The sequence below is a fragment of the Eurosta solidaginis genome, chromosome 2 (genome assembly GCF_040869045.1).
Source record: "Eurosta solidaginis isolate ZX-2024a chromosome 2, ASM4086904v1, whole genome shotgun sequence".
In the NCBI taxonomy this organism is placed as follows: Eukaryota; Metazoa; Arthropoda; class Insecta; order Diptera; family Tephritidae; genus Eurosta; species Eurosta solidaginis.
The window spans coordinates 302,829,940-302,857,892 of NC_090320.1; the positions used below are offsets into that span (position 1 = coordinate 302,829,940).

The 27,953-nt window shown below is 37.1% G+C and overlaps 1 protein-coding gene across 9 annotated transcripts in view; it reads right to left on the bottom strand.

Moving 5' to 3' along the window:
• LOC137241334 (neural cell adhesion molecule 2) overlaps nt 1-27,953 on the bottom strand; it is a 70,961-nt gene that overhangs the window by 20,054 nt on the left and 22,954 nt on the right. For 6 of the 9 annotated variants that reach the window (XM_067768825.1, XM_067768824.1, XM_067768821.1 and 3 more), the window contains exons 3-6: nt 14,516-14,710; nt 10,499-10,687; nt 5,628-5,759; nt 2,731-2,883 (exon numbers count right to left, since the gene is read on the bottom strand). In XM_067768825.1, the coding sequence (XP_067624926.1) occupies nt 2,731-2,883; nt 5,628-5,759; nt 10,499-10,687; nt 14,516-14,710 (669 nt within the window). Of the gene's footprint in view, nt 1-2,730; nt 2,884-5,627; nt 5,760-10,498; nt 10,688-14,515; nt 14,711-15,524; nt 15,655-23,522; nt 23,633-27,953 lie in introns of those variants that run through there. The other 3 variants (XM_067768827.1, XM_067768826.1, XM_067768828.1) reach the window with 3 other exon arrangements.

The window sequence follows — 27,953 nt, forward strand, 5'->3', positions numbered from 1 at the left end:
AATCGGACTACGACCACGCCCACTTTTTCGATATCGAAAATTACGAAAAACGAAAAAAATGCCATAATTCTATACCAAATACGAAAAAAGGGATGAAAGATGGTAATTGGATTAGTTTATTAACGCAAAATATAACTTTAGAAAAAAACTTTGTAAAATGGGTGTGACACCTACCATATTAAGTAGAAGAAAATGAAAAAGTTCTGCAGGGCGAAATAAAAAACCCTTGAAATATTGGCAGGAGTACTGTTCGTGGTATTATATATATAAATAAATTAGCGGTATCCAACAGATGATGTTCTGGGTTACCCTGGTCCACATTTTGGTCGATATCTGGAAAACACCTTCACATATACAACTACCACCACTCCCTTTTAAAAGCCTTATTAATACCTTTAATTTGATGCCCATATCGTACTAACACATTCTAGAGTCACCCCTGGTCCACCTTTATGGCGATATCTCGAAAAGGCGTTCACCTATAGAACTAAGCGCCAAGCCTTTTTAAAATACTCCTTAACACCTTTCATTTGATACACATATCGTACAAACATATTCTAGAGTCACCCCTGGTCCACTTTTATAGCTATATCTCGAGAAGGCGTCCACCTATAGAGCTAAGGCCCACTCCCTTTTAAAATACTCATTAATACCTTTCGTTTGATACCCATATTGTACAAACAAATTCTAGAGTCACCCTGGTCCACTTTTATGCCGATATCTCGAAAAGGCGACCACCTATACAACTACCACCACTCCCTTTTAAAACCCTCATTAATACCTTTAATTTGATACCGATATTGTACAAACACATTCTAGAGTCACCCCTGGTCCACCTTTATGGCGTTATCTCGAAAAGGCGTCCACCTATAGAACTAAGCCCCACGCCCTTTTGAAATACTCATTAACACCTTTCGTTTGATACCCATATTGTACAAACGCATTCCAGAGTCACGCCTGGTCCACCTTTATGGCGATATCTCGAAAAGGCATTCACCTATAGAACTAAGGCCCACTCCCTTTTTAAATGCTCATTAACCCCTTTCATTTAATACCCATATCGTACAAACAAATTCTAGGGTCACCCCTGGTCCACCTTTATGGCGATATCTTGAAACGGCGTCCACCTATGGAACTAAGGATCACTCCTTTTAAAAATACTCATTAACACCTTTCATTTGATACCCATATCGTACAAACACATTCTAGAGTCACCCCTGGTCCACCTTTATGGCGATATCTCGAAAAGGCGTCCACCTGTAGAACTAAACCCCACGCCCTTTTGAAATACTCATTAACACCTTTCATTTGATAGCCATATTGTACTAACACATTCTAGAATCACCCCTGGTCAACCTTTATGGCGATATCTCGAAAAGGAGTCCACCTATAGAACTAAGGCCCACTCCCTTTTAAAATACTCATTAACACCTTTCATTTGTTACCCATATCGTAAATTCTAAAGTCACCCCTGGTCCACCTTTATGGCGATATCCCGAAAAGGCATGCACCTTTAGAACTAAGGATCACTCCCTTTAAAAATGCTCATTAACACCTTTCATTTGATACCCATATCGTACAAACACATTCTAGAGTCACCCCTGTTGCACCTTTATGGCGATATCTCGAAAAGGCGTCAACCTGTAGAACTAAACCCCACGCCCTTTTGAAATACTCATTAACACCTTTCATTTGATACCCATATCGTGCAAACAAATTCTAGAGTCAACCCTGATCCACCTTTATGGTGATATCCCTAAATGGCGTCCACCTATAGAACTATGGCCCTCTTAAAATACTCTTTAATACCTTCCACTTGATACACATGTCATACAAACGCATTCCAGGGTTACCCTCGGTTCATTTTCCTACATGGTTATTTTCCCTTATGTTGCCACCATAGCTCTCAACTGAGTATGTAATGTTCGGTTACACCCGAACTTAACCTTACTTATTTGTTTTTATTTAAACTGCTGCGCTATATAGATACATTTTTATTTTTCCTATACCGTAAGCAATATCAAAATTTCTCCTTAAGGCGAGCTTAAGAAAGTTTTGTACATCACAACTCCCCAACTTTATCGAATCACTTGACTACTTTTCTTCTGGGTACGTATATAACCAAAGCATCCACATACACTCATGCAACACGTACACCTACATTTGTATGCACGTATCTGTACAGTCAAAATTATGCAGGTGAATATTTTAAATATGTACATGTGTATGAATGAATGTTTGAAGTCCCTTACGAGCACCAAAAGTTAAACTTAGATATAGCAACAACACTCTTGGTGGGTGCAACGAATAACTGTAAATTAAATGCATGCGCTACCACCTTGGTTAAAACCACTATTACACTAACACACACACATTCATATGCGCATACCAACTTTATACAATTGAGTTTAGAACTGCTTACCGCACGGATTTGACACTTGCACTGAACGCCAAAATGGAGTTTTCATGTAAATGCAACAAAAACAAACTAATATACATAAATCCTACATATGTACATATACATTATTAGACATGTATTAAATTGCCTGCGTATGTGATAGTAAATTCAAGTATTCAACTTGAAAAATGCTACACATGAATTGGTACTAAATACTAACATACATATCTACGTGCATATGCATAAATAAATTTGCGTATGTGTATGTCTGGCGTATATGTGTGTATATGTATAAATTGCGGTTAAGTTGGAAGTCCATTGAATGCACTTACGTTGTATTCTCAGCAGAATCGTAATTTGTTCGGAGTCCGCAAAAGTTGGTGTGATTCTCATCGCTCGACACGTGTACTCCCCAGCATCCGATTGCTGTACATTCTTGATGAAGAGTCCATTGGAGAGATTTTTATATTTAGATGAATTGAATGCTGCATTGAAGAAATCAAAAAATTGCTCTAAAATTTTCAATATAAACTTTATAATAAAACATATTACACACGTGTTTGTGCAGCAGAGGACCAAACATTTATTACTTTTATAACAAAAGCCAAAAAGTAAACGAATTTTTAATGTAAATTTTTTAGTTACTAAAATCCGGTAAAGCGGCTATTTTTATTATACCTTTCATGGACATGAAATGGTATATTAACTTTGGTCCGATATTTGGAACCTTCAGAAATATAGAAGATAGACTCACCATTAAGTATACCGAATTGATCAGAGCGACGAACTGAGTTGATATAGCCATGTCCGTCTATCCGCCCGCCCGTCTGTCTGTTTGAACGCAAACTAGTCCTCAAATTTTGAGATATCTCTATGATATTTGGCACAAGGATGTATTTTTGTATTATATTAGACATTTGCCGGATCCGGTAACTATAAATTATATCTCCCATACAACCGATCGTTCAGATAAGACGATTTTGGTCATTTCTGCCGCAATTTAGAAAGTATAAACGTGAAACTCGGTAGTATATATTCTAATATATCATAGAAGATATCCTGAAAAAATCACTTTGATCGGAGCTATATATAGTTATATCCCATTGAACCGATCGTTCAGATAGAAAGATTTTTGGCCATTTCTCCCTTAATTTAGAAAGTATAAACTTGAAACTTGGTTATATATATTTTAATACATCATAAAAGATTTGTTGAAAAATTACTTTGATCGCTGCTATATATAGTATATATCCCATACAACCGATCGTTCAGATAGAAAGAATTTTAGCCATTTCTCCCTTGATTTCTAATATAAAAACGTGAAACTTGGCAATATATATTTTAATATATTATAGAAGATTTCTTGTAAAAATCATTTCGATCGGAGTTATATATAATATATATCCCATACAACCATACAACCAACATATATATCCCATGCATTTGAGTGCAAAGGTCAAGCATTGACGTTTTTTGTTTTAATTCAAGGCAAATCTACTGGTACTAAATTTATTTTTATACTTAATGCTTTCATCAAAATTTGAACATGCCTTTAATTTTCGACAAAAAAATATTTGGCTTGGTTTAAGGGATATCTGAAATGAATAATCAAGGTCGCTGCTTTACCGGAATTTAATAAGTAAAAAATTTTACATTAAAAAAATCTGTTATTTTTTTCGCTCTTGTTATCTCTCTTCATATATACATATATTTTTATATACATGTGGGTGTTTTCACAAGATTACACCCCTTAATGCGGCCCTAAACGTTATATTTGCACTGATTTCAATTTTTTGTATCGCTTATGACTCACGCACTGAAATCCGTAAATTTTTGCATGTGTTTTAGAGCGAAAGATGCACAAAATTTTTAATTTCAGTAAGATTTTAGTCTAATTTGAATGTAAGTATTAATTTGTTTGTGTTATGTACTTGCACATATATATATATATGTATATATATATATATTAGAGCGGGTAAAATTTTTTTTCCATCAGGAGTATAGCAAAAACGTAATCTACAGATGATTCTAAGAAAAATTGTTGAAGACACCATAGCTCTAAGTCCGATTTCGAGTCCCCGCCTTTTGCAAAATAGATATTGGGCTATATGAATGAAGGGTTTGGCCAAAAAATCTTCATAGCTTCTGATAGAATTATAGGAAAAATATCACATTGGGCTTCATTTAAAGGTATTTTACGTACATTTCGAATCTCTATTAATATCTATAGTTGTTTTTGAATTTTAGTAGAGATATAAGGCTTAAATTATGAGAAATTAGCCTAAAATGAACTTTTAACTACTATATACAAGTTTCTTATGGAAATTTTTTTCTTTGCAGCTGAAATAATTTCAGAACATTTCAAACAACTTTCATTCAGACAGTTTTTTTTTCCAATTCGTTTTAGTAGAAAACATTTTTCAAAAAAAACCTATATTTTCAAGTAATAAGCAAAAAAACCCAATTTTTATAAATTTCTTGTAATTTATTAAAAAAAAATTATTTTATTACTAAAAATTTACCATTTTAACGTATTTTTCAAAATAAAAGTAAAGTTATGTATTATTTTTTAAAATCTTTTTTGCTCTCCATTCGTGCTTGTTTTTCACGACTTTCTGCTCTAACGGTCATACCATCTTTACGTTTTTTTCCTTAAAACACGTTTGGAAACTGATGTTAAGAACTGTACATATCTTCCAGTACCTTGTATATGCATTGGAATATTAGGATCATCTAGTGTTGGCTCATCATTGTACCAAGTGATCGTATGGAATATTTCTTGTGAATGAGGGTTCAGATAGTAAATTATCGTCATTCAGATCAATCATATCAGTATAATCTGAAGCATTAAAATGGATATTATATTTTTTGTAAACTCTGAGTTTATCCAACTAAGTACTTTTTCTCGATAGTATAAAATTTTTTTGATAGCTCTATCACGTATGGCTTTTCTATCATCAAATAACATTCTTAATAAAATGTTCTACGGAATCATCTGTATATTAAGTTTTTGCTATACTTCTGATGAAAAAAATCCATCCATACAATTTGACCCACTCTAATATATATATATACAAGCGCTGTGCACATCATTCTCCAATTTGTGTTCAATTTCTGTTCACATTTGCTTTACCTATTCTTAATTGGCTACCTTCATTGTAAGGACTAAAACATACAATTTTATTTTATTGTTGAAATGAAAACGTTTTATTATATTATTCCTACTTACTGTTTATATATTCGCCATTGTGCAGCCAGGACACGTCCGGACGAGGATCACCTTTTACAAAACAATTTACGGTAGCATCACGTCCTTCGCCCGCTGACTGCACTAATTCTGTTTTGTCAAATGAAATTTTCTCTATGTTTGCATTGGTTTTGTAGATGTGGTTGTTATTGTTGTACGAATGAGTTGGACATTTTTTTATTTTGGTTCATTCAACAATCAACCGCAGTAGGCAAGGCGGTCATCAAAATACCACAATAAAAAATTTACGAAGCAACAAATGGGGCGGGGCGTATGAGTAATCAACATTAATTATATGCGAATATTGTGTGTGTCACGTGAAGTTAGCCACGATGAAATGATGCGTTAGCAAATATTTTAGAAAAGGTAAAAGAATAAAGACTTCGTTTTATGTATATAGGCTTATACATTTGTGTGTGTATGTGTGCATATACATATTTCAAAGCTCCAAAATAAGAATCAACCGAAACTTTATAATAAAGGTTTAACACTTTCTGACTGTTATTCCATCCACGACTTTTTAGAGCGAAGTGGTACAGAATCGTATACTATTTAATATAATGAATGTTTGGATGTACGGATCTCTCGCTGCAGTGATTTGGCAAAATCTTACACACAGTATGACAATAGTCTTGGAGGATTTACTGGTTATATTTTCTATTGAAAGAAGGGGACACACCCAAGGTGCTATTTCAGAATTTCAACGTTGGGATTGTGTCGAAATAATTTCGGAACTATTTCGAGACCACCTCAGGACTATGTTAAGGATAATTTGGGGTATTGTTTTGGGATAGATTTCGGATAATTTTTGAATTTTTTTGAGATAACTACGGAAGTATTTCCCCGCAGTTTTTGGATTTGGATTTGGGATTATTTTAGAACTATCTCGGTATTGTTTTAGAGATAATATTTACACTATTTTGAGATCGTTTGTTTATTATTTTTGGGGTTATTTATCTTTTTCACGGAACTGAATCTTTGGGTGTCCAGATAATTGGTCTTGTGACTCAATCATGCCAGAATGGAAAATTTTATAGTCTATATTATTCTTTGAAAAAAGGGAGAGGTTTCAAAGGTGTAATTTAAGAATATAAACCTCGGGAAAGGGGTATTATCCGATGCTGTGGACGTTGATAATCAACCAACTGCCTAGGAAGTTTGACAGATTACCAGTCAAACTCACCGCGTATGCAGATGACGTTTCGTTCATCATAAGCCGTTTACTAACAATCAGCGCTCTGATGATTCAGACGCTTCGGAATGCATATGTCTGGGAATCTGTAGTAATATAAGGACTTTAATTAGATTAAGGCCAAGCTTGGAGGTTTAACCCTACAAGAAAAATACAGCACAAAATATCTTGGAATTATACTAGAGAGTAAGTTGTCGTGGAAACTCCATGTGGAAGAGAGAGCAAAGAAAGTCTCTGTGCACTATATGCATGCAAGAGGAAGCCTATCGCCCAAACTCTCTCATTGGGTATTTACAGCAATTGTGGAACCAATACTTTACAATGGGGTTTTTATTTGGTGGACAGCCACACAAATAAGTACGTATACCAAAAAAAAAAAACTTGAGGGGGTATGCAAATTATCAACTATTAGCATAATGAGGGCCCTAAAAAGTACAGTGTCATTTCATACCATTTCGCACATCTCGTCTGCGGATGCGTTAGCAACCGCACCAAACATTAAGGCCTCGGAGCAGCTTGAGTGCAGGCCTAACGGCTATAGTAGCACAGCGCCATTTAATATGGGGGAGAACGAACTATATGCTCCCTACTGTAGACTCGAAGGACATCTTGGGGCCAGAATAGAGCCGGAAAGTTGGCGCAAGTGTGTGGAAATAACGGAACACACTATGCACGTGTATACCGATGGCTCCAAACTAACGGGAGTGATCGGCTCTGCTAGTTACTGTGTTGATCCAGGAATAAGTAGCAGAAATTTTAGAGGTTGCGTGCATAAGCTGCAGTCGCGTCGATATATATTTTGAGAGTCAGTCGGCGATAAAAGCAATAATCTCACACAGTACTTCACCAAGAAGTGTCCTGGAATGCAAAAAAACATTACAAAGGCACCGCTCCGCCCGGGCCATACATCTTCACCGGCCATAAAGGGATAGAAGGTGGGTGCATCACTAGTTTAGTCGTGGGTAGATGTCCCTAACTGTTGGGCAGAAATCAAATGGAGACAGGATTTGCATATGATCCATCAAGCAGAAAAGTCGTGGGCAGAAGCGCGGGGCTGCAAAATTTCTAAGATCATGTGCTCAAAAGTTAGACTCACAATGTTGCTTAAAGTGCTAAAGAGAGAAGGCTCACAATGGGCACATTTACTGGGCACTGCCTTCTGGCATCACATGCTTCAAAGCTGTGTCTCGTCAGTAACAGCAGAGTTGGGAAGCGCGAGCTGCAGTAAGAAACGTCCTGTGTTCATTCCTGCGCTTCCTCGGTCAAGGCTCCAGCTACTAGGAGGGGCAGCGCTGCCAGATATCGAGTCAGCTATTAAGCTAGTTCCTAGAAAACGTTTAGTATGTATTCGCCAATAGGAGAGAGTTATTTTATAACATAAGCTCCGCTACCTAGTTGGGGTTTTCAATGTTTGGTCGTAATAGTTTGGATACAATCAATCTTTATGAGGTATTTATTGACCGGTCAGTTCAGCCTAACCTAGCAGTTAATTTCGAGGCTATTTCGGGATTAGTTTAAATATTATTTAGTGACCACATAAGAATTGTTGTTGTTGTAGTGATAAGGACACTCCCCGAATGCTTTGGGGAGTATCGATGTTATGGTCCTTTGCCGGATGCAGATCCGGTACGTTCCGCTAACAAGCCCCATAAGGGTACTAGCTCGACCTTCTCGGGAATGATTTGGTATGACCAAATGAAACCTTCGCCCTCCACCCCCTAGATCCATTAGGAGTTTAATGAAAAAGGATTCGCCACGGGTCGGTGAGGGTGACAATTGGGTTGGAGAAGTTATATATTGCGCTGGCAACTCCTTGAATAAATTTTTTATTTTAGTCACCTCTTACGACAGGCATACCTACCGCGGGTATATTCTAAGCACCCTAACCCGCTGGGGTATATAAGAATTGTTTTAGGCATTAATTTTGGACTATTTTAGGATAAATTCACGTCGGTTTCGTAAATCCATTAAGGACTATATCAGTGTTATTTGGAGCATTCGGGATAGCTCCGGATAGTCCCACACTTCTTCAGGATCATATGATTGTGAAAAAGTTTCGAAATATATCAGACTTATTTTAAAAACCCTTTCGGGGCAATTTCGAGATCATTTCTGAATTGTTTCTTTAATGCTCTATTACGACTGTTGTGTGGAATTTCACTGCCGTGTCAAAAATGACCTCAGAAATCGGCAGAAGAGCGCCCATCTCAGAATTTGTTCAAAAAAAGCCTTATCTGAGCAAATATCCAATAAATTTTGATGTTAGATAGGGCATTTATGAAAGTAATTCCGAAATAGGGTGTTGTTGGAAGGGCAGCCGAGATAGGACTATTTTCCACTCAGCACGCGGGGTTTAATTCGGGAATATTTCAGGGCAAGTTCAGAATTTGTTTACTTATCATTTCGAAATTATTTTGGGATTCAAAATGGGTTATTTGGAAGCTACCTCAGGACCATTTTGGAATTGTTTGACATTTATCTTCTTATTATTTCGTGAGTACTCAGGGTTGATTTTAAAATAAATGTAGCACTTTTTTAAGATACCTTGGGGTAATTTCTGGATAGTTTCGGAATTGCTATTTCACGATAACTGGATTAGAACCATTTTGGAATTATTTCGAAATTAACCAGAAATAGTTTTCGCCGCCGTGGTGTGATGGTAACGTGCTCCGCCTACCACACCGAAGACCCTGGCCTTGGAAAAAGCAAAACCAAAAACTTTAGAAACAAGTTTTTTCAATTAGAAGAACATTTTTCTAAGCGGTGTCGCCCCTCGCCAGTGTTTGGCAAGTACTCCGAGTGTATTTCTGCCATGAAAAGCTCTCAGTGAAAACTCATCTGCTTCGCAGATGCCGTTCGGAGTCGGGATTAAACAAGTAGGTCCCATCCCGCCAATTTGTAGGAAAACAAAATAGGAGCACGACGCAAATTGGAAGAGTAGCTCGGCCTTGGATCTCTTCGGAGGTTATCGCGCCTTATAGATATTTTTTATTTTTAGTTTTGTTTCATTCTATGACTACTCTTCGAAACATTGCGGTGGTGTTTTTGTTGCAGTTTCGCTATATTTTAGGAATAATTTCGGGTCTTTCTTGAAATTGTCTTTAGGTCCACCTTTGGATTATGGTTGAGTGTATTTCGGTACTATTTTTGGATTACTGTTCCCACCTCGATATCATTTTAGTTTGTTTTAGATCGAAATGCAAGCAAAATTGGCTTCTCTTAGGTCAACGAAATTTTATGTTCTATTTTCTTTGTGTGGACGGAAGTGGTTGGTTATTATATACAATTTTTTGAATAAAGACTGCTTTTAAAATTTCATTGCTATAGCAGTCACGTTCGCGAAAGTTATTCGGGAGTCCTGAAGTAAATTTGTTTAGTTATGTGACAGGAAGTAGAAATGTTTAAATACATACATATAATATGCGTTGCTAAATTGTTGACTGGATTCTTTTCTAGTGGCAAGCAAAGCAGTCATGACATTTTGAACAATTTCTAAATTAGTACGACCGTTGAGGTGTGCGAGATGAGTATGTGTGTGTAAGAGAGTGTGCCTGTGAGTAAAAGTCAACGATCTATGTATGTGTGTAGATATGTAAATGTAAGTGAATATTTGCAGCTGTATGAATTACACCACGATAAACCTGCACGGAAGTGAACGTACGATTTACGAGTAACTCAAAGGACTTCTTCAACTCCCGTTTCCCCAACGTTGGGCTTGCATCGCCCGCTATTGTTGCAGCTGCTGCTGAAGATGATGCATCATTATTGTTATTGTTGGTCAATGTAGCTTCACACGTCCAGTTGCCCTTATCCGTAAGCGCTATATGCTCAAAGACCAAAGCCAAAAATCCTGTGAATAAACGAATGAATGCATGATAAGAAAAAAAGAAAAGATGAGCGAAGAGCTCATAGTGAATATGAAAACAAGAACCAAAAAAAAAAAAAAAAAAACAACAAAGCAACCGACGAAGAATAGTAATCAGTAGGTAGTGAATACAAAACTATTACGTTGGGAGTAAGGAGAAACAAATAAATTGAAACAGAAAATTTTAGTACATGCGTGTAATCCCAAAAGTTGCCAACAGAAACAAGCAGTAACATCGCAGCAAAGAACGAACAAAGACACACATAAATGTAGGATGATACACGCACACATTCAGGCACATTTACACATGTAAGCAGAATTTATGAAAAGAAAATAATTTTTGGTTTATTTTTACTGGAAAAAATTTGCATTTGTATAACGGTTGTTGATGCGGCACGTTTGGTTAGTTGGTTGGCGAGCACCAGTGCACTTAGGCCCTTAAAGGTCCCGTTGTGATACCACGTGTATCTCTACCCTACTCAAACCAACAGGCCGATTTAGCAAACGTCAGAAATTTCTTAGATTGCAAGTTAACCAAATCACAAAGATCGTCAAAGAAAGGAGATCACAGAGATTTCTTCCTCTTGTGCCAAAGCGCCGGACAATCGCACAGAAAATGCTTGACTGTTTCTATCTCCTCTTCGTCTTTGCAGCTTCTGCAGTAATCATTATAGGGAGCACCCATCCTTTGTGCATGCCTCCCGATTGCTATGTGGCCGGTTATAAGTCAAACCACCAGAGATATGTGCCCCCTTCCAAGAAGAAGGAGAAGTCTCGGGCGTCTCGTGTCCCATTCAGGCCACACGAGCTGGGTGTGGTAGCAGGATTCATGATTGCTCCATCTCACACACGCTTCCCTAAGGAAAATCCCTTTCAAAGTGAGCTTACAGGTAGCGAGCGGCATGCTCAATCCCTTCCAAGACGACAAAGGACAAAAGACTTAGGGAAGTTTGCTCAGCGATCTCGTTGAGAGATTTGCGGCACTTCTCTACTATCCTGGAGTTACATGAGACCGATCCAAGCGCTTTTAGTGTAGCCTGGCTGTCAGAGTAAATACAAATTTTGTTATAGCCGTGAACAGCATTTCTCAGGTGCTCGAAGGCCTCGTTAATAGCAGCCACCTTCGCCTGAAAGACGCTGCAATGATCGGGTAGGCCCAAGGATGGCTTCCACCCTAGTTGAGGTGCAAAGACACCGCTACCCACCTTATTATCCAGTTTGGTCTATTGGCAACACACATTAAAAAGAATGTGCAGCGCCTCCACAGGGGTGGTGCGCAGTGCACCTCCAAGCAGACTAGAGCACTTTTTTGTACCTTCTGGAGTGCCCGTAGGTTTAATTCAGTATCTAGCCTCGTCCACCAGACCAATGCCCCGTATAAAAGGATTGGTCTAACCACAGCAGTGTAGAGTCATAGGGTAATATCCCGGGATAGTCCCCTTCTTCGCGCAACAGCACCCCTACAGCTGTACAGTGCCACTGTTGCTTTTTTCACACGCTCCTGAGCGTTTTCCCTTCAATCCTATCCAAAATTACTCCTAGGTATTTGGCAGAGTCCCTCAGCGTCAGGGTAGTACCTGCTAGCACCGGCAGCTGCAACGCAGGTATCTTATATTTCCTAGTGAACAGAACCAATTCAGTTTTGGCTGAATTGACCGATAGACCTTTACTCCTGGTCCAGTTCTCCACCAGTCTAAGCTTAGTATGCATTAGATCGCATAATGTCTGCGGAAACTTCCCGCTAACTAATAGCGCGAGGTCATCTGCATATGCGATTACCTTGCCGCAACCGTCCTTCTCAAGAAGAACCAAGAGCTCATTAAGTGTGGCAACCCATAGAAGTGGAGAAAGTACCCCACCCTGTGGGGTGCCTCCCCGTATGTGTTTGACCACCGTTGAGCCTGCGAGGTCGGCATGCACCTTTCTTCGCACCAGTAACTGCTGAACGAGTTTCACTAGCCCCGAATCGGCCCCAAGCCGATTAGTGCATCAGTTATCGCAGAGGGCGTAAATTTGTTGAAAGCTCCCTCAATGTCGAGAAAAGCTATGAGTGTGAAGTCCTTATGCGCCAAGGATTTCTCGATCTGTGAGACGACCGCATGCAAGGCCGTTTCCGTGGACTTCCCTTTCATGTACGCATGCTGGGATGTCGATAACTTTCCCTCCAAGGACTCCCTTGGTGTAGGGTCCATTAACCTCTCGACTGTCTTCAGCTGGAAGGATGTCAGACAAATCGGTCTGAAATCTTTAGGGGTCACGTGACAAGTCCTTCCAGCTTTTGGTATAAAGGTGACCCTTTTGATGTAGAAAGGCATAAGTAAATTTAAGTACAAAATAAATATAATGTTTGGCTCACAACATGAACCCACTCAAGATGGAAGACGGGCAGCCAACTGGCTACTTGAAGAGAGTATTTTTTATAAATTAGTAGTAATATGAGGGTTTAAGCATTTGAGTCTCATAGTGTGGACGGCATATATGTATGTATCTTGTTTTTCAGCAACAGGGAGAGATAATAAAGCCACAATAAGCCGAATAGTACAAATAGTTTGCATTCCGAAAACGAGAAAGCTGTTTAGGCCGATCAACTTGTACAAAGGCTGTAGCAAATCACGGGCTCGGGTTGAGTTAACTGCTACAATTATCAATACATCGATCACTACATCGGACGGAAGGCTGGTGGGACTTAGTATCAGTACATCTGGGGCCAGGCGACACTCCTGGGAATTGTTATACGGGTCTCTTAGTTTCACCTGTTAATGGTGATCGGAGATGGATGCCAGTTGATACTTAGAAACAAAGCTGGCCACTTGCAGTCTGCTTTTCGAAAGGAGGGTCTTGGTTCAGTTAAGCATCTCTCGCCAGCTATCGAGGTTCGCTGGGTTCACCAAGGCCTATCACGCAATGACGGTTGACCGGCAATGCCGGATCATTATCCACGCGAAGAGCCAACAACATCCGAATGCAAAACCTGTTCATAAAGAGCCTGACAACAAAAATTAGGTTCCGTATTGGCAAACATACAATGTATGTACTGTACGAAAGTATAAAGGAGGCAGGAGGAAATTGGAACAAAGATGTTCAACAACAAGGCGTTGGTCGGGTTCCACTCCCGGTGGTTTCAAGGTATAATCGCCTTGTTCAGCCAAATATTTAATAAATCAGATTTTAAAATTGTTTTAAAGCTTAACAACAACAAATAACATTCATTTGCTAGTTATGGTACATATGTATATGTATTTTGTAGCTAAACTATGCCCTGTTGTTAATAATCCCCTTGCGGCACCACTGTCGAAGCATAATTAAAAATTGCGACTGTGACATGAACAGCTCGTGCATGGCGCTCTGAATGGAGAGGCGTTGATTTGCATTTCACAGTTGTCAATGGCAAAAGAACATAAAATGCGACAGCAACAAAGAACATGAGAAAACGGATAAAAGGAGTACTAGGAACGCTAGAATTAAAGGGGATTCGCTAGTGACTCGTAGGGGAGAACTTATGAATAGTGGTTTACTTGACACGTACATAACTTCTTGGTTTTGGTAGACTTTGTTGTAATTCGACTTGTTTGAACTAAACCAAAAAAAATTTATCTTATATAAGTAGAAGCAAAAAACTGGAAGGGGATAGATGGATACTGGTTAGTAACAAGAGTTATTATTACAAATAATAATTTTCATAGTAGCGATGGAGTAATTTGCACTACTAAATGCCATTCTTCATTATCTTCCCATTGAATTAACATAAGGAACAAAAAACTGAGATGTATGAAAGCAAAAGAATAAAAAAGGCAAGTTATTTAGCGCACGCACCAGTTTTCTTTTCGATATGCACGCGCCCTTTGGCATTTTCTCGTGTTGCTCCTTTTGGATCCTTCCATTTAACGTCCACATCCTTTTGTACTGTTTTACAGAATATTATAAAGGAATCATTTACAAAATGTGTGATAGATGGTGTTGAGGGTGCCAAGGTTAGCCAGTTGTCATCAAATTGACCAAGTACGGCAACTGAAAGTAAGATGAAAGAAGAAGAACAAAATGAGCACAAAGTGAAGACTTTATAAAGTCACAATTAATTAGAACAATATGATAATACTTAAATTATGAGACGCAAGTATCTCTTTGAGAAAAACTTAATGCTCTTTTAATGACTGTAAACACAGCATGGAAACAAAAAATTCTAGGAAATTGCTCTCTGTTTCTTTTTTACGTTGCTATTTTTGATATAAATTTTAATAATAAAATTTTAAACAAAGGATCTGTGTTCATATAATGCCTTGATTAACCTAATTGTTTATTTAATTTTAATTTATTTATTATTACGGCTGTTTAGGCCTAAAACTTAAACTACTAAGTACAATTCATTATTATATCATTTATTTCTATTGAATACGCTGTTGGAATGCCATGTGATTCCGATCAGCATATTTACTGGCGTAACAAACGGACGAGTCTGGGAGCCAGTCATTTAAGGAAGGTTGGAAAGGACGCGTTTCAAATCCTCCAGGGCTCCCAGCTTAAGGCAACAAAATTTGGAACTTATATTTTTCAATTTATCAATGTCTTTGGATGTTGGAAATTGAAGTGTACCCAATCACCCCTCAACTTTGTTTAGTAAAGACGCTGTTGGAACGCATGAAGATTCCGATCAGCACATCTCAAAATATATTGGGAGGTTGAAAAGGACGTGTTTCCAATCCACCCTGCTCCAAATTTTGTTTGACCTTATTTTGGTTACACATCATATAATTTTATTGTTATATTAATGCTGTCGGAATGCGAGTGATCCCGATCAGCAACAGTAAATATAGGCTGAAAATACCGAATTCCAGCGAAATTTGTTGTTGGAACTGTCTGGAGTTACAGGTGGTGACTGATTTTCTTTTCCTTAGGGCCGGGTGCATTGTATTTTGCTGCTACCAGTATTACCATTCCCTTTTCGCACTCCAGTATCGGTATGTCATGTAAAAAATAAAAGAAAAAAAAAACTTTATCTTATTGGAAGGGTTTTACAATGCTCCAATAAACTTTTTTTAAAAGTATTGAAGTTATTACTACTTTTTATGTGATTAGGAAGTTCATTGAAATATTTCAGGCCCTTATAAAATATATTTTGCTTGTCCACTTCTGTTTTGAAAAGAGGTAATTTAAAATTTTTGTTTTCTCTGATTACGTATGAATGTGCATCATTTACATATCTAAGCTTTTCGCTGAGGTATGCTGGTAATTTACCGTGCTTAATATTAAATACAAATTTCATACTGTGGTAGAATATGAGCTGTTTTATACTCAACCAGTTTAGTGCTTCTATCATGTTATTAATGGGAGTATCATACCTCATGTTTAATATAAATCTCATAGCTTTATTTTGCATAACTTGTAGCTTATCTACCCGAGTTACATTGGTCGTAAAGAATATTGTGGGACAATATATGAAATGCGGCTCTATGATGGATTTATACACTTTCAGTTTGTATTTTCTACTGATAAATTTGCATGACCTTTTCCAAAAACCAATTTTCTTGCCTATTTTGGCAACTATATAATCAATATGATCATTAAATTTTAATTTATTATCAATCTTAACCCCTAAGTACTTGAAAGTTTTAACTTCGTTAATGTTTGAGTTCATTATTTTTAGCTCGATATTACAAGATTCCTTATTCATCGCTATAGATATGACCATAAAATGGGTTTTATTAACATTAAGTTTAAGCTTATTGTTACAAAGCCACCTGTATAGGGTGTTCAAGTCTTCCTGCATTTTGCTCCTAGCTAACATGATATCAAGTTCACTTACTTCGAGCAGTGCGTCATCCGCAAACAGCCTTATTTTACTATGTTTTAGCGCCGAAGATATATCATTCATATATATGTTAAATAGGACCGGTGCCAAAACCGATCCTTGTCGCAATCCAATTCCTGTCAATACCTCTTCCGAGACAACCGACTCAATGGCTGTTTTTTGTCTTCGGTTACCTAAAAAGCTCTGAAACCACTGCAGCTCGTTGCCCCTAATTCCAATTTTTTCTAATTTTTTAATCATTATATTTCTGTCTATAGTTTCAAATGCTCTCTTTAAGTCGATAAAAACCGCAAGTATACTTTTCTTTTGATTTAGTTCTTCTTTCCAACTCGATATTACATAATTTAAAGCCGTTTCACAAGAGTGGCCTTCTCTGAAACCGGATTGTTCTTTAATTAGTATTTTATTTATTTCCAAGTAACTTATGAGCTGATCTTTTACTACTGTTTCTAGAATTTTTTCGATATTCGGCAACGTGTTGATCGGTCTCAGATCTTCTGCCTTTAATGAATTTTTTACCTTCTTTATTGGCACTATTGTTGATATTTTCCATGCGTCGGGCACTATTCCCTCTACTAATGATTTATTTATGATATCCGCATAGAAATGTCCCATGTATGACACCGAATCCTTAATTACTCCTTCTGATAGTAAATTTGTTCATCCGATTTTATTTTTTAACCTTTTAGCTACCAATATGACATCATCAACCGTAACTTCTTGGAATTTCAGACATGTGCTAACCGTGTATTGCACACTGTCGCCACTATCCAAAGTTTCGATTTCTCGATTTATGTCACCAATACTATCAACAAAGAAGGAATTCAATGCTTGAGCTATATCCTCGGGTGTTTCATATTGTAACGAATTTGCTGCAAATCCTCTTATTTGCAATCCTCTGCTAAGTTCGAATCACTAAACTGTTGAATAAATAACTCCAATATTGAATAATGGAAAAATGGCCTTTATTAAAGTACTTCACAATAACACTTATACTTTGCTACTCGCTGGCTTAATAACCAAACTGATTGATAACTCAAATGAAACTCTACTATTGGCCGCCAGATCGCGTGCTTAATCAAACTGATTGATAGCTCAACTCAAACTGAATTACTTTTTACTCGCTTGTGCCGCTTTTATAGTTTACGCTGCATACATCTAGGCTCTTCTATTTCCAACTATTTCGAGTGTTTATAGTTCTCATATAGTTTCTACTTGTTTACAATTTTCTACTTTTCAGCGTCTCTCAGATGTATGTGAGTTTGTAGTTTACAGTATCTCGCACACACATAGGCGTATAAGTAAATGCATCTGTGTGTGTGTGACATCTCTCGGCTGCCTTATATATGTGTATACATGATTTGATTATTGACGTAGTGATGTTTACATCGCCTTAGTGATGGTATAGCTTAATGATGCTAATATCCGTGACACTGCCCTCCACCTAAGTCTGATCGTCCCGATCAGACAAATCTCTCGATCTAAACGCTGCTAGCATAGCCAAATGTACCACTCTTCTACTCCGTGGTTTCTCAATGCTTTGTATGCGGTAGATGGTATCACTGATCTTCTTCACAACCTTGTACGGGCCTTCCCAACTGCACCCAAATTTGGATGGAACAACTTTCCGCCGGTAAGGGTTGTATAACAGTACCAAATCTCCCGCCAAGAAACATTTCGAATTATTTTCCTTGTCGTACCTGTGTTTCATCTTACTACTCATTATCCTGGATCGTTCCCTCGCACTCTGTTGCTTGACCAATGAAGAACTACTTCGCAGAGCTTGCGCTGGACGGATTTCCTTTGCATAATCAGTATCGTTCCGACGCTTCACAACAGTAGTGTGCCTTGGCTTGAAACCACCCTTGCATTCTTTCTTCGTTTCAGTACGTCCGTTAGGGCTTTTCAATGCCAGTGTTTCTCTCACAGGTACCTTCGGTTTTGATTTGTTTGGCCCATTTGTTCCATCAACCTTTACCTTTGAATTTCGTGGCCTTCGTCGAGTCTTCTCCACCAGTACCCGATTACTGCTGAACCCTTTTTCCAAACTAAAGTTAAGTGGCACATCTTGGTTCTCATAACGCATCACCCTTCTCTGCATATCGATCTTGATGTCATGGTCAACCAAGAAATCCACTCCCAATATAACTTCATCAACAATCTCCGCCACAACAAATTTGTGTAGAACCATGACCTTCCCAATCAATACTTCACATATCACTTCTCCCTGAACTTGGTTATACTCGCCAGTGACCGTACGCAACTTTGCTCCAGGTAACGGTTTTACTCTCCTGTTGACCAAGTCAGATCGGATCAAGGAATGAGATGCGCCCGTATCTACAGTCAGTACTCGTTCTTTGCCATCCACATTCCCTCTGACGGTAAGACTGCTTGATTTCCTTCCAATTTGCGACACAGATATCACAGGGCTTTCAATAGCTGGATCTAGCTCTCTACCTCTTACTCGCTCTTGCTCATCTCCTCCGGCTTTGCGTTTACGGCCACCCACATTGTTGGAACTATTAAGACCAAGATCGCAATGACGTGCTATGTGACCGGACTTCCCGCATTTGAAGCATTTGATAACTTTTTCACTTCGCTTTTGCGATCCTTTCAGTGCCTCCAATATTGCGTCTACCCACTCTGGCCTTTCTACTTCCACACGGCGTGCTTTGAAAACTGGCTTACACAGAAGCGACGCTGTTTCCTGAATCAGAGCTTGTGACACCGTTTCTGCGAATGTTGGCTTTGGGTTTGCGTATGTAGCTCGCTTCGTTTCGACGTCCCGTATGCCATTTATAAAGCTCTGAATCTTTACCCTTTCAGTGTATTCCACGGGTGCATCCGCATTTGCAAGATGAGCCAATCTTTCAATGTCCGAAGCAAACTCCTGCAAAGTCTCGTTAGCTTTTTGGTAGCGGTTTTGCAATTCTATTTGAAATATCTGTTTCCTGTGCTCGCTTCCGTATCGCCGTTCTACAGCAGCCATCAATGCGTCATAACTGTTCCGTTCGTACTCTGGAATAGTCTGTAAGATTTCGGCAGCTGGTCCTTTCAATGCCACGAAGAGTGCGGCAACTTTATCTTCCACATTCCAGTTGTTCACTGCTGCGGTCTTCTCAAACTGTATCTTAAAGACCTGGAAAGGAACAGAACCGTCAAAGGATGGTGTTTTTACCTTTGGATTACTCGCTGAAACTGCTGGACGATTTAATTGTAACTGCTCCATACGACCCTTCAAATCATCGACTTCTGCCTGAAATTGAGCGATTTTTGCATCCTGCGCTCCCAGCTTTGATGTTACCCTTGCTTCCTGTGCTTCTAACTGTGAAGACATTTGTGCCACCTGCAATGATAAGCGCTCCTCTTGTTCTTCCATCTTTGATGTTATCTGTGTCGACTGCGATTCCAGCTGAGATGACATTTGAGATGTTATTTCTGTCTTTTGCGATTCCAGTTGGGATGCCAATTGTGACGACATGTTGTTAGATATTTGTGATGACATTTCGGACATTTGTGCCGATATTGCAGCCAACATCATGTTCAGGTCTGTGTTCGCCATTGTCTGCGGTGTTTCATTTTTCTCTTCAATTTTTGCTGTTGTCTCGTCCTCATCAGGATAAAAGACATAGTCGTCCACATGAATTCCTTCTGCTTCCATTGCCTCTCGTAGCCGTGCCTGAAGTTCGAGTTTAACGCCGCTTGTATTCAATCCACGGCTCTCCAACTCCGTCTTTAGTTGCTGGATCTTCAATTCACTAAACTTTGCCATGCCCTTGTTGTCCTCTGGAATTTATTCAACAATTCGTCTTCTGACACCAATTGTAACGAATTTGCTGCAAATCCTCTTATTTGCAATCCTCTGCTAAGTTCGAATCACTAAACTGTTGAATAAATAACTCCAATATTGAATAATGGAAAAATGGCCTTTATTAAAGTACTTCACAATAACACTTATACTTTGCTACTCGCTGGCTTAATAACCAAACTGATTGATAACTCAAATGAAACTCTACTATTGGCCGCCAGATCGCGTGCTTAATCAAACTGATTGATAGCTCAACTCAAACTGAATTACTTTTTACTCGCTTGTGCCGCTTTTATAGTTTACGCTGCATACATCTAGGCTCTTCTATTTCCAGAACTTACCAACTATTTCGAGTGTTTATAGTTCTCATATAGTTTCTACTTGTTTACAATTTTCTACTTTTCAGCGTCTCTCAGATGTATGTGAGTTTGTAGTTTACAGTCTCTCGCACACACATAGGCGTATAAGTAATGCATCTGTGTGTGACATCTCTCGGCTGCCTTATATATGTGTATACATGATTTGATTATTGACGTAAACATCGCTTAGCATCGCCTTAGTGATGGTATAGCTTAGTGATGCTAATATCCGTGACAATATCTTATACCATTTACAATCACTGTCAGGATATTGTCACGCACCTCAGTTAAGTTTACTGCTTGCTTGAGGTGTTTCCACATTAATTTCCTATCAGAAGAATTTAAGGCAATATTTTTCTCCATATACTTAATCTTTTTAATTTTGATTAGTTTCTTATAATACTTCGCAACCGTATTATATTCCGAAAATTCACCAGATCTTCTGGCTTGTGAGTGCAATTGGATTTTTAGTTTGTTAATTTCGGTCAGTTCATGATCGTACCACTTATTTCTCAACTTCACTATCCTGTCTTGTTCTGATGTTAATAAACCCATGCAGTGTGATAAGCAGGTATTTATATATTCAACCGAGTCATATTTTTTAATACGCTGAAATCATAGTTTCTTAATAAGTAAATGAGGTTATCAGCAGAATAATTCTTCCAACACATTGTGGGTATCATTCCCCGCAGAGGATTTGAATTACACACTTTGAAAGCAAATGAAATGGTTTCGTGATCAGAAATTCTGTGATTTTCAAGATTAGTACAGGACAGTACATTAGCATTTGCATATAATAGATCTATTCTCGTTGGAGACCTCTCAGCAATTCTTGTATTGAAATTCACCATTTGCCTCATCGCGCTACGTGAAAATAACGCATTGAGCTTAGAACTCGTTGCGGTATTAACATTCATGTTAATGCTAAATCCCCAATTAACAAGGAGTTTGTACCACTCTCCAGTTCCGCGGAAAGTATAGCTTCCAAGTGATTTAAAAATTCGATATCACTAGAGCTTGGAGAATGGTACAACACACCTATTTGCCATTTAATGTCGAACTTTTTTAATTTAATTATGGCACACCAAACATTTAAATCAATAGATCTATTATACCTGACTTTGTACTCGATACCTTTTTTTAATAGTAAAACTACACCTCCTGTGTGTCTACTATGAGAATCGAACGAACCATTGTATAATAAGGAATGTTTATTTCCGCATCACTAACATCCGGTGTTATACATGCTTCTGAACATAGAACGATGTCCGGATCTAACTCTTCTATAATTCTTTCGAGTTCAGGTTTGTTGGCTAGAAAACTACAAATATTTAGGTAAATGCACTGTAAGTTAAAAGCTTTTATCCCCCGATCAGCTAGTTTTGGTGGCTTAAAGCCCACGCGTTGTCTTTCCAGCTTAAGTTTCCTTAAATAAACTGGGCATTCATGACTCATGATGTTGTGTTCTGTATTAATATTTAAACCTAACCGGTTATTACTATCTATACAATTACCACATTTATTTAGGGGTGCACTCTCTGTGCATTCTTCGACTTTATGTTCCCCGCTGCATTTACTACACCTCTGTTTAAGTGTACAAGTAGCCGCTATATGGTTAAACCCTAAGCATTTATAACATCTTTTTACCGTTTGAGCATCGTAAACTGGACAGCGGTCCCAACCAATATTGATTTTCTTGCATTTCAACACGTCTTCATAGTATTTGTGCTCAATCTCAATGACTGCATTGATATATGAGGCTCTGTTTTGCTTCCTTGATTTAATAACTCTTACACATTTCATTTTAGCATCTCGCAAAAACTCATTTTGGTTGGTGATCTTACCAACTATTTCCTCTTTAGGATGCTCAGTACTAATGTTAGTCAGCATGATTTTAGGAAAATATATTTTCGGTTCAGCTATGTTGTATTTACTTTTATCTAACCTTTCTGTTAGAGTGTCCTTAATTTTATCCTTATCACTAGCTGACTTCGCACTAATAATTATTGTACCATTGTTTCTATTTTGTACCCTACCTATATTCAAATTGGATGGATCTATTTTATTCAAGTCCGTTTTTGTTCTCTCTAATGCTTGTTTAACCTTGGGTTTAATTACTATTGGAGGAATTCCCTTAGTAATATTGGCATATGAATTGACTTCCTTAGCAGTAACAGCTTTATTTTGGTTTGCAACCTTTTTAACCTCTCTTATAATTTCCTCCTTTTGCTTATTAAACGCTTCTTTGGGGGTATTGATTTTATTAAGCATTTCATTGTTTGCTTTGCAAAGACTCTCTACATGTTTAATCAACTAAAATTTTTCCGTGTTCACCCTGTTTATATTATCCACAATTCTTTTCCTCTCTCTTTCGCTGTGCGTTATGGATGCGCTTATCTCCCTTTTGTGTTCATTCAACATTTTTTCAAGTTCACCCTTTTGCTCCCTTAAATTTACTTTGTTAATTTCTGAAATAGAAAGTATTTCTCTGAGGGCATCATCTACATTGAAGATATATGTCATACAACCATCGCACATAAATCTTAAAAATTGGCAGCCTTGCAAGCAGTTCATGCTATATTCGTCCATAGATGCACATGCAATTGTTTTGTGATACACTTTACCACACACACCCTCACATCGTACACTTGTCTCCCCCTTTATTTTTTTGTGGCATTTATCGCACACCTCCATTCTCTTTTATTTTTCTGTTTTCACTGTTACATATATATATATATGTCGAACTGAACAAGCAAAATATATTTTAGCACAATACCAATTGAAAATTTCACTTTAATGTTTATTTGTATACAAAAACACTTTATTTTTTGAATGCTGGTACATCACCTGCTGTAACTTTATTGTTTGTGTTAAAAGATTCAAAACGAAAGCAGAAATTCTTTTGCCCATTTCTCAAATACATTTCTCATTTTCTCAATTTCCCATGCCCATTTCTCAAGCACATTTGATCTCCCTCAAAAACATTTGTCTTTTTTAAACGGTTTTATTCAGCTTGGCTTTGTGTAACGTTGTTTACGAATTTTGTAATTGCAATTTAGGTAACTTGCCGATGAGCTACAAGCTTGAAACTTGGAATATAGTTCAGAACCCGATGACAATGCAATAAAAAGGAAAGAGTCCGTCAGGTGTCGCAAGGATCGAGATATTAAAAAAAACCGTATTTGTAGTAAGTAGTGGAATTCTCTAACTTTTCTAACCACATTTGCCATCGCATTACTTGCGAATCGTTAACTTCAACGATTTCGTTATTCAGTAACTATTTTGTGTCGATATTTGTTTATCGACGATCAGCTGTGTGGTTAAATAAACGGCAAGTGAATTGGCTGCGTCAAAAATCAAATTAATATTTCTGTCAACTTTAGTTAAAAAAGAAAATCGGAACTTTAATTAAATATTTTCAAACACGAAAACTTGGCGTGCGTTTTATCACAAGATGAAGAATTACTAAGCCCATTGCCAGTGGACATACACCTCCTTAGAGAAGTAGATAACCCATTTCACTTGAATGCAACGGAGTTTCGAAAGCTTTACCGACTAACCCCAGAGACTTGGCTCATGATATTTTTTCTCAACTTGATGGTCAATTACGAGGTACAAGAATAATTGCGATATCAACAGGGGGAAAAAAAAGAAATTAATACCGCATTTACTTACCTTTTGTTAAAATATGTAAAAACTTGCACAATAATGACTTTTAAAAGTAGTTAGTATACGGAATTTTTTTATTTTGGACATTCCTTTTTTGCTTTTCGCATTTTTTAGGTTTCGTTAAGCTGTGCTGCCACCTTTCTACGATTAAAACGAAATTTAAGTGTCATTTATTTCGAGTCGTTAAAACTAAGTTAATGAATAGTACAATCGATAAGGCAAGCGACAAAATCGTTAATTAAAATCTCGACAAATCGCATCGTTATAAGTTAGTGAATTGTACTACAGATTTGGGACACATATTACATACATGAATAGAAAGATACCTACGATAAACAAATGCCGCCAGGTGGCGCAAGGATCGAGATATTCAAAATAAAATAATTAAAAAAATCTTTCGGGTTTTATTGAAAACAATACTTACATGAAATAATAATAATATCAAAAGCTACAAAATAATAAGTTAGGTCCTAGTACTAGTCAAATTTCCGGTGATAGTCAACCGCTCATATCTTTATAAATGATATTTTCATATATGCATAAATAAGACCAACTGAACCTTAATAAGGTTATGCTACGCATCACGTTTTTAGAAATTCCACGAGTCCAACGCTTTTATTTTTTTTTTCTGATCAACGCCCTAGATTGATGAGGAGTGTGATGAGTAGAACCTAGGACCTACTTAATTATTTTCTAGCCTTTAGTATTATTATTACTTAATGTAAGTATTTTTTTCAATAAAACCGATTAACTTAAACATTTTTTAAAATTATTTTATTTAAAATAACGTTGAAAAAGGTTCAGTCAATCAGGCAAAAAAAATTCGTAGCCGGAGGCGTGAGGTTAAAATTTTCCAAGTGTACCATATTTCTGATGCTTGTTCCATAATAATATATCTATATACATATCACAGGCAAGGTAAAAAGTTAGCTAGTTCTCCAACTCAAACAAAATTTTAAATCGCGTTTTAAAAACAAAAAATAATAATGAGAAATTTGTACTTTGTTTTTGAGAATAGTAGGTAGACAATTTTTTAGACAACCTGCCATAGCTGCGCAGACAGATCCATTGCGAAGGATGCTAATGCTTCATCATCAGTATGCTTTTTAATAGGCTTATATTAACTTCACTTGAATTCATGCTTGTTTGTAATTCTCTAGGCTAGGCGCGCAAAGGAGACTTAGACACATCTAGCGGCAATTATTGAAGACTCGCTGCAGTGGTTAATTAACTCGCTACAAAATAGCGGAGACACGAACCTCTGTGCTACGGTGCTAACAACATCAGGATTGTTGATACTAAAACGGCACCATATTTGAGTGTTTTTTAGTTTTTTAAACTATATTTATTTGTAAATAATCTAAGAGTACATGGGAATGTCAAACAAAGTAATTGACAATAAACAAAAATCCAGCATTATCACTGATTTGCAACAGATGGCGCAACGCTGATTAGTTATAGTTGGTAAAGAGAAATAGAAGTAGCAATTTATCAGTCAAACAAAGTACCGCTGTATAGATAAATGGTTAGCGCAGCGTGCCTAAAGCGTACTGATGATGAAGACTTAACACCCTTCGAAATGGATATATCTGCGCAGCTTTGACAGGTTGTCTGAAAAATTGTCTACCTACTATTCCAGAAACAAAATACAGTTTCTTACTATTAATATTTTTTTTTTGTCTTTTCAACTATAGAAAATTAAAAAAAAAAACCAATAATTATCATAAAAATTATTATTATGACCTTGAGCTCGAATCGAACCTTGAATCCTTTATCAATAGGCCGATAAAACAAAAACATTTGCTAATAATAAGAAATAAAAAATATTTCAAGTCTTCCGATTGAAACGAGTATCTTTAATGTACATTGCAAACTATGGGAAAAAAGCTACGGATACCACTGAATAAGTAAGGGGTCTCAGAAATTTGTGTATTTGACGTTGGAAACGTTGTTATAGCAAAAATAAGCAACGGATCGTGAGCAAACTTTCATTTTGAATTTTTTCTTTCTACATTATATTTTTTATTGACAGTTGCTTATTTGCTATTCAATATTGAAAAAGTAAACTACGATTTTTGATGTTGCGAATGTGCTACGCTTTTGCAATGCAATGATGCTAAGCCATTTGCACAATATCCTGAGCTCATTTAGTAAATTTATAAATACGTTTTAATATAAGTAAAAAATCGATTATTGTCCATACGTATGAGAGAAGTATTAAATTTTCAAGCCCGTGTATCTTTGTATACAAGACTTTATGACGAGAAACAGTAATTTGAAAAATAGGAGTGGCGTGTTTTTCAAGCAGTAAAACAAAACTAGATCCGTGTTGGCATTTTGCACGGGGGTTGTCCTTGCATACATACACTTTATAAAAATAAGCAAAATTTATTTGCGACCACGCCCAGTGTTAAACGATTTTTTATCAAAATCTAATGTTAGCAAAACATTTAACACATTTGGGGTATATATATATCTAAATTATTCTGAAATTTCACGTCAGCAATATATTTATACGAACCGGACACGTGCGCATCTTGCGGAACCAATATACAATTATCTTATCAAATATCAGCAGAAATCAGCTGTTCTATCAATCAGTTAAAAACAGCTTGCGCTGCCATCTGGCGTATGGTAGCAACTGACGGTAATGCAGTGCAAATATGCACAATATTGCCATAATACAAATAGATTTATTTGTGTGCTCACAATCTTTTATTTTTAACAAACAAATTTTAATAAAATATAGCTAAACAAAAGCACTACGACCAAAATTGCCCAAAGCCCGCTAATAGCCCGAATTTCCATCTTTACAACCAGAACTTTATTTATAGATTTGGACTCCAAACAGTAGTGGATTTGAGGGGTGGCGAAGGGGCGATCGTCCTCCCCCCCATACTAAATTTTTTTTCCATAATTTATTCGGAACAAAATTTTTTTCACGAAGTCCCAGAAACCAACTATTTATATGCAGTATTTTTATAAATATAATGATGGCTATTTGATCGTTACTTTTCATAATGCAAGTTTTGTATGCATGCTTTAATTGAGTATCAATTTTCAAATAATATTAGCGCTCAACAGTAAGAATGCTCATGCAAATCAGTCCAATGCTCAGAAATATTTGCGCTGTTGATAACATACTGAATCAAACCTTACTTTATTGAATAAAGTTTATTCAGAATCTTCACTCTCACTCTACACATCTTCCACCACTTTCTACTGGGCATTTGTCACCTCTGTAGAAACAGAGTAGAATGACAGTAGAATCGCGAGAAAGTTAGTCGCCAGTGTTCGAACTTCTTTTATTTGAAGTTCTACCACTTCTACCACGCAAGCTCGAAAAAAGGTGGTAGTTTTTTTTATAGAATTTTTTTGAAGAAACCTTTGCTTTTCCACAATTTTTTGAAAAAATAAACACTATTATTTGTAGAAGAATAGTTTTATAATACTCAAAATAACACCTAACGATGCTTTGATCACCATCTCTTTTCCTTTAGGTTTTTAGTACATAACTGCCACTTCCACCTACCTATCTATATATAGGAAAAGAAGTGAGTAATATTAACTACTTAAAAATATTTCAAATATAACCCAATGCTACCATTA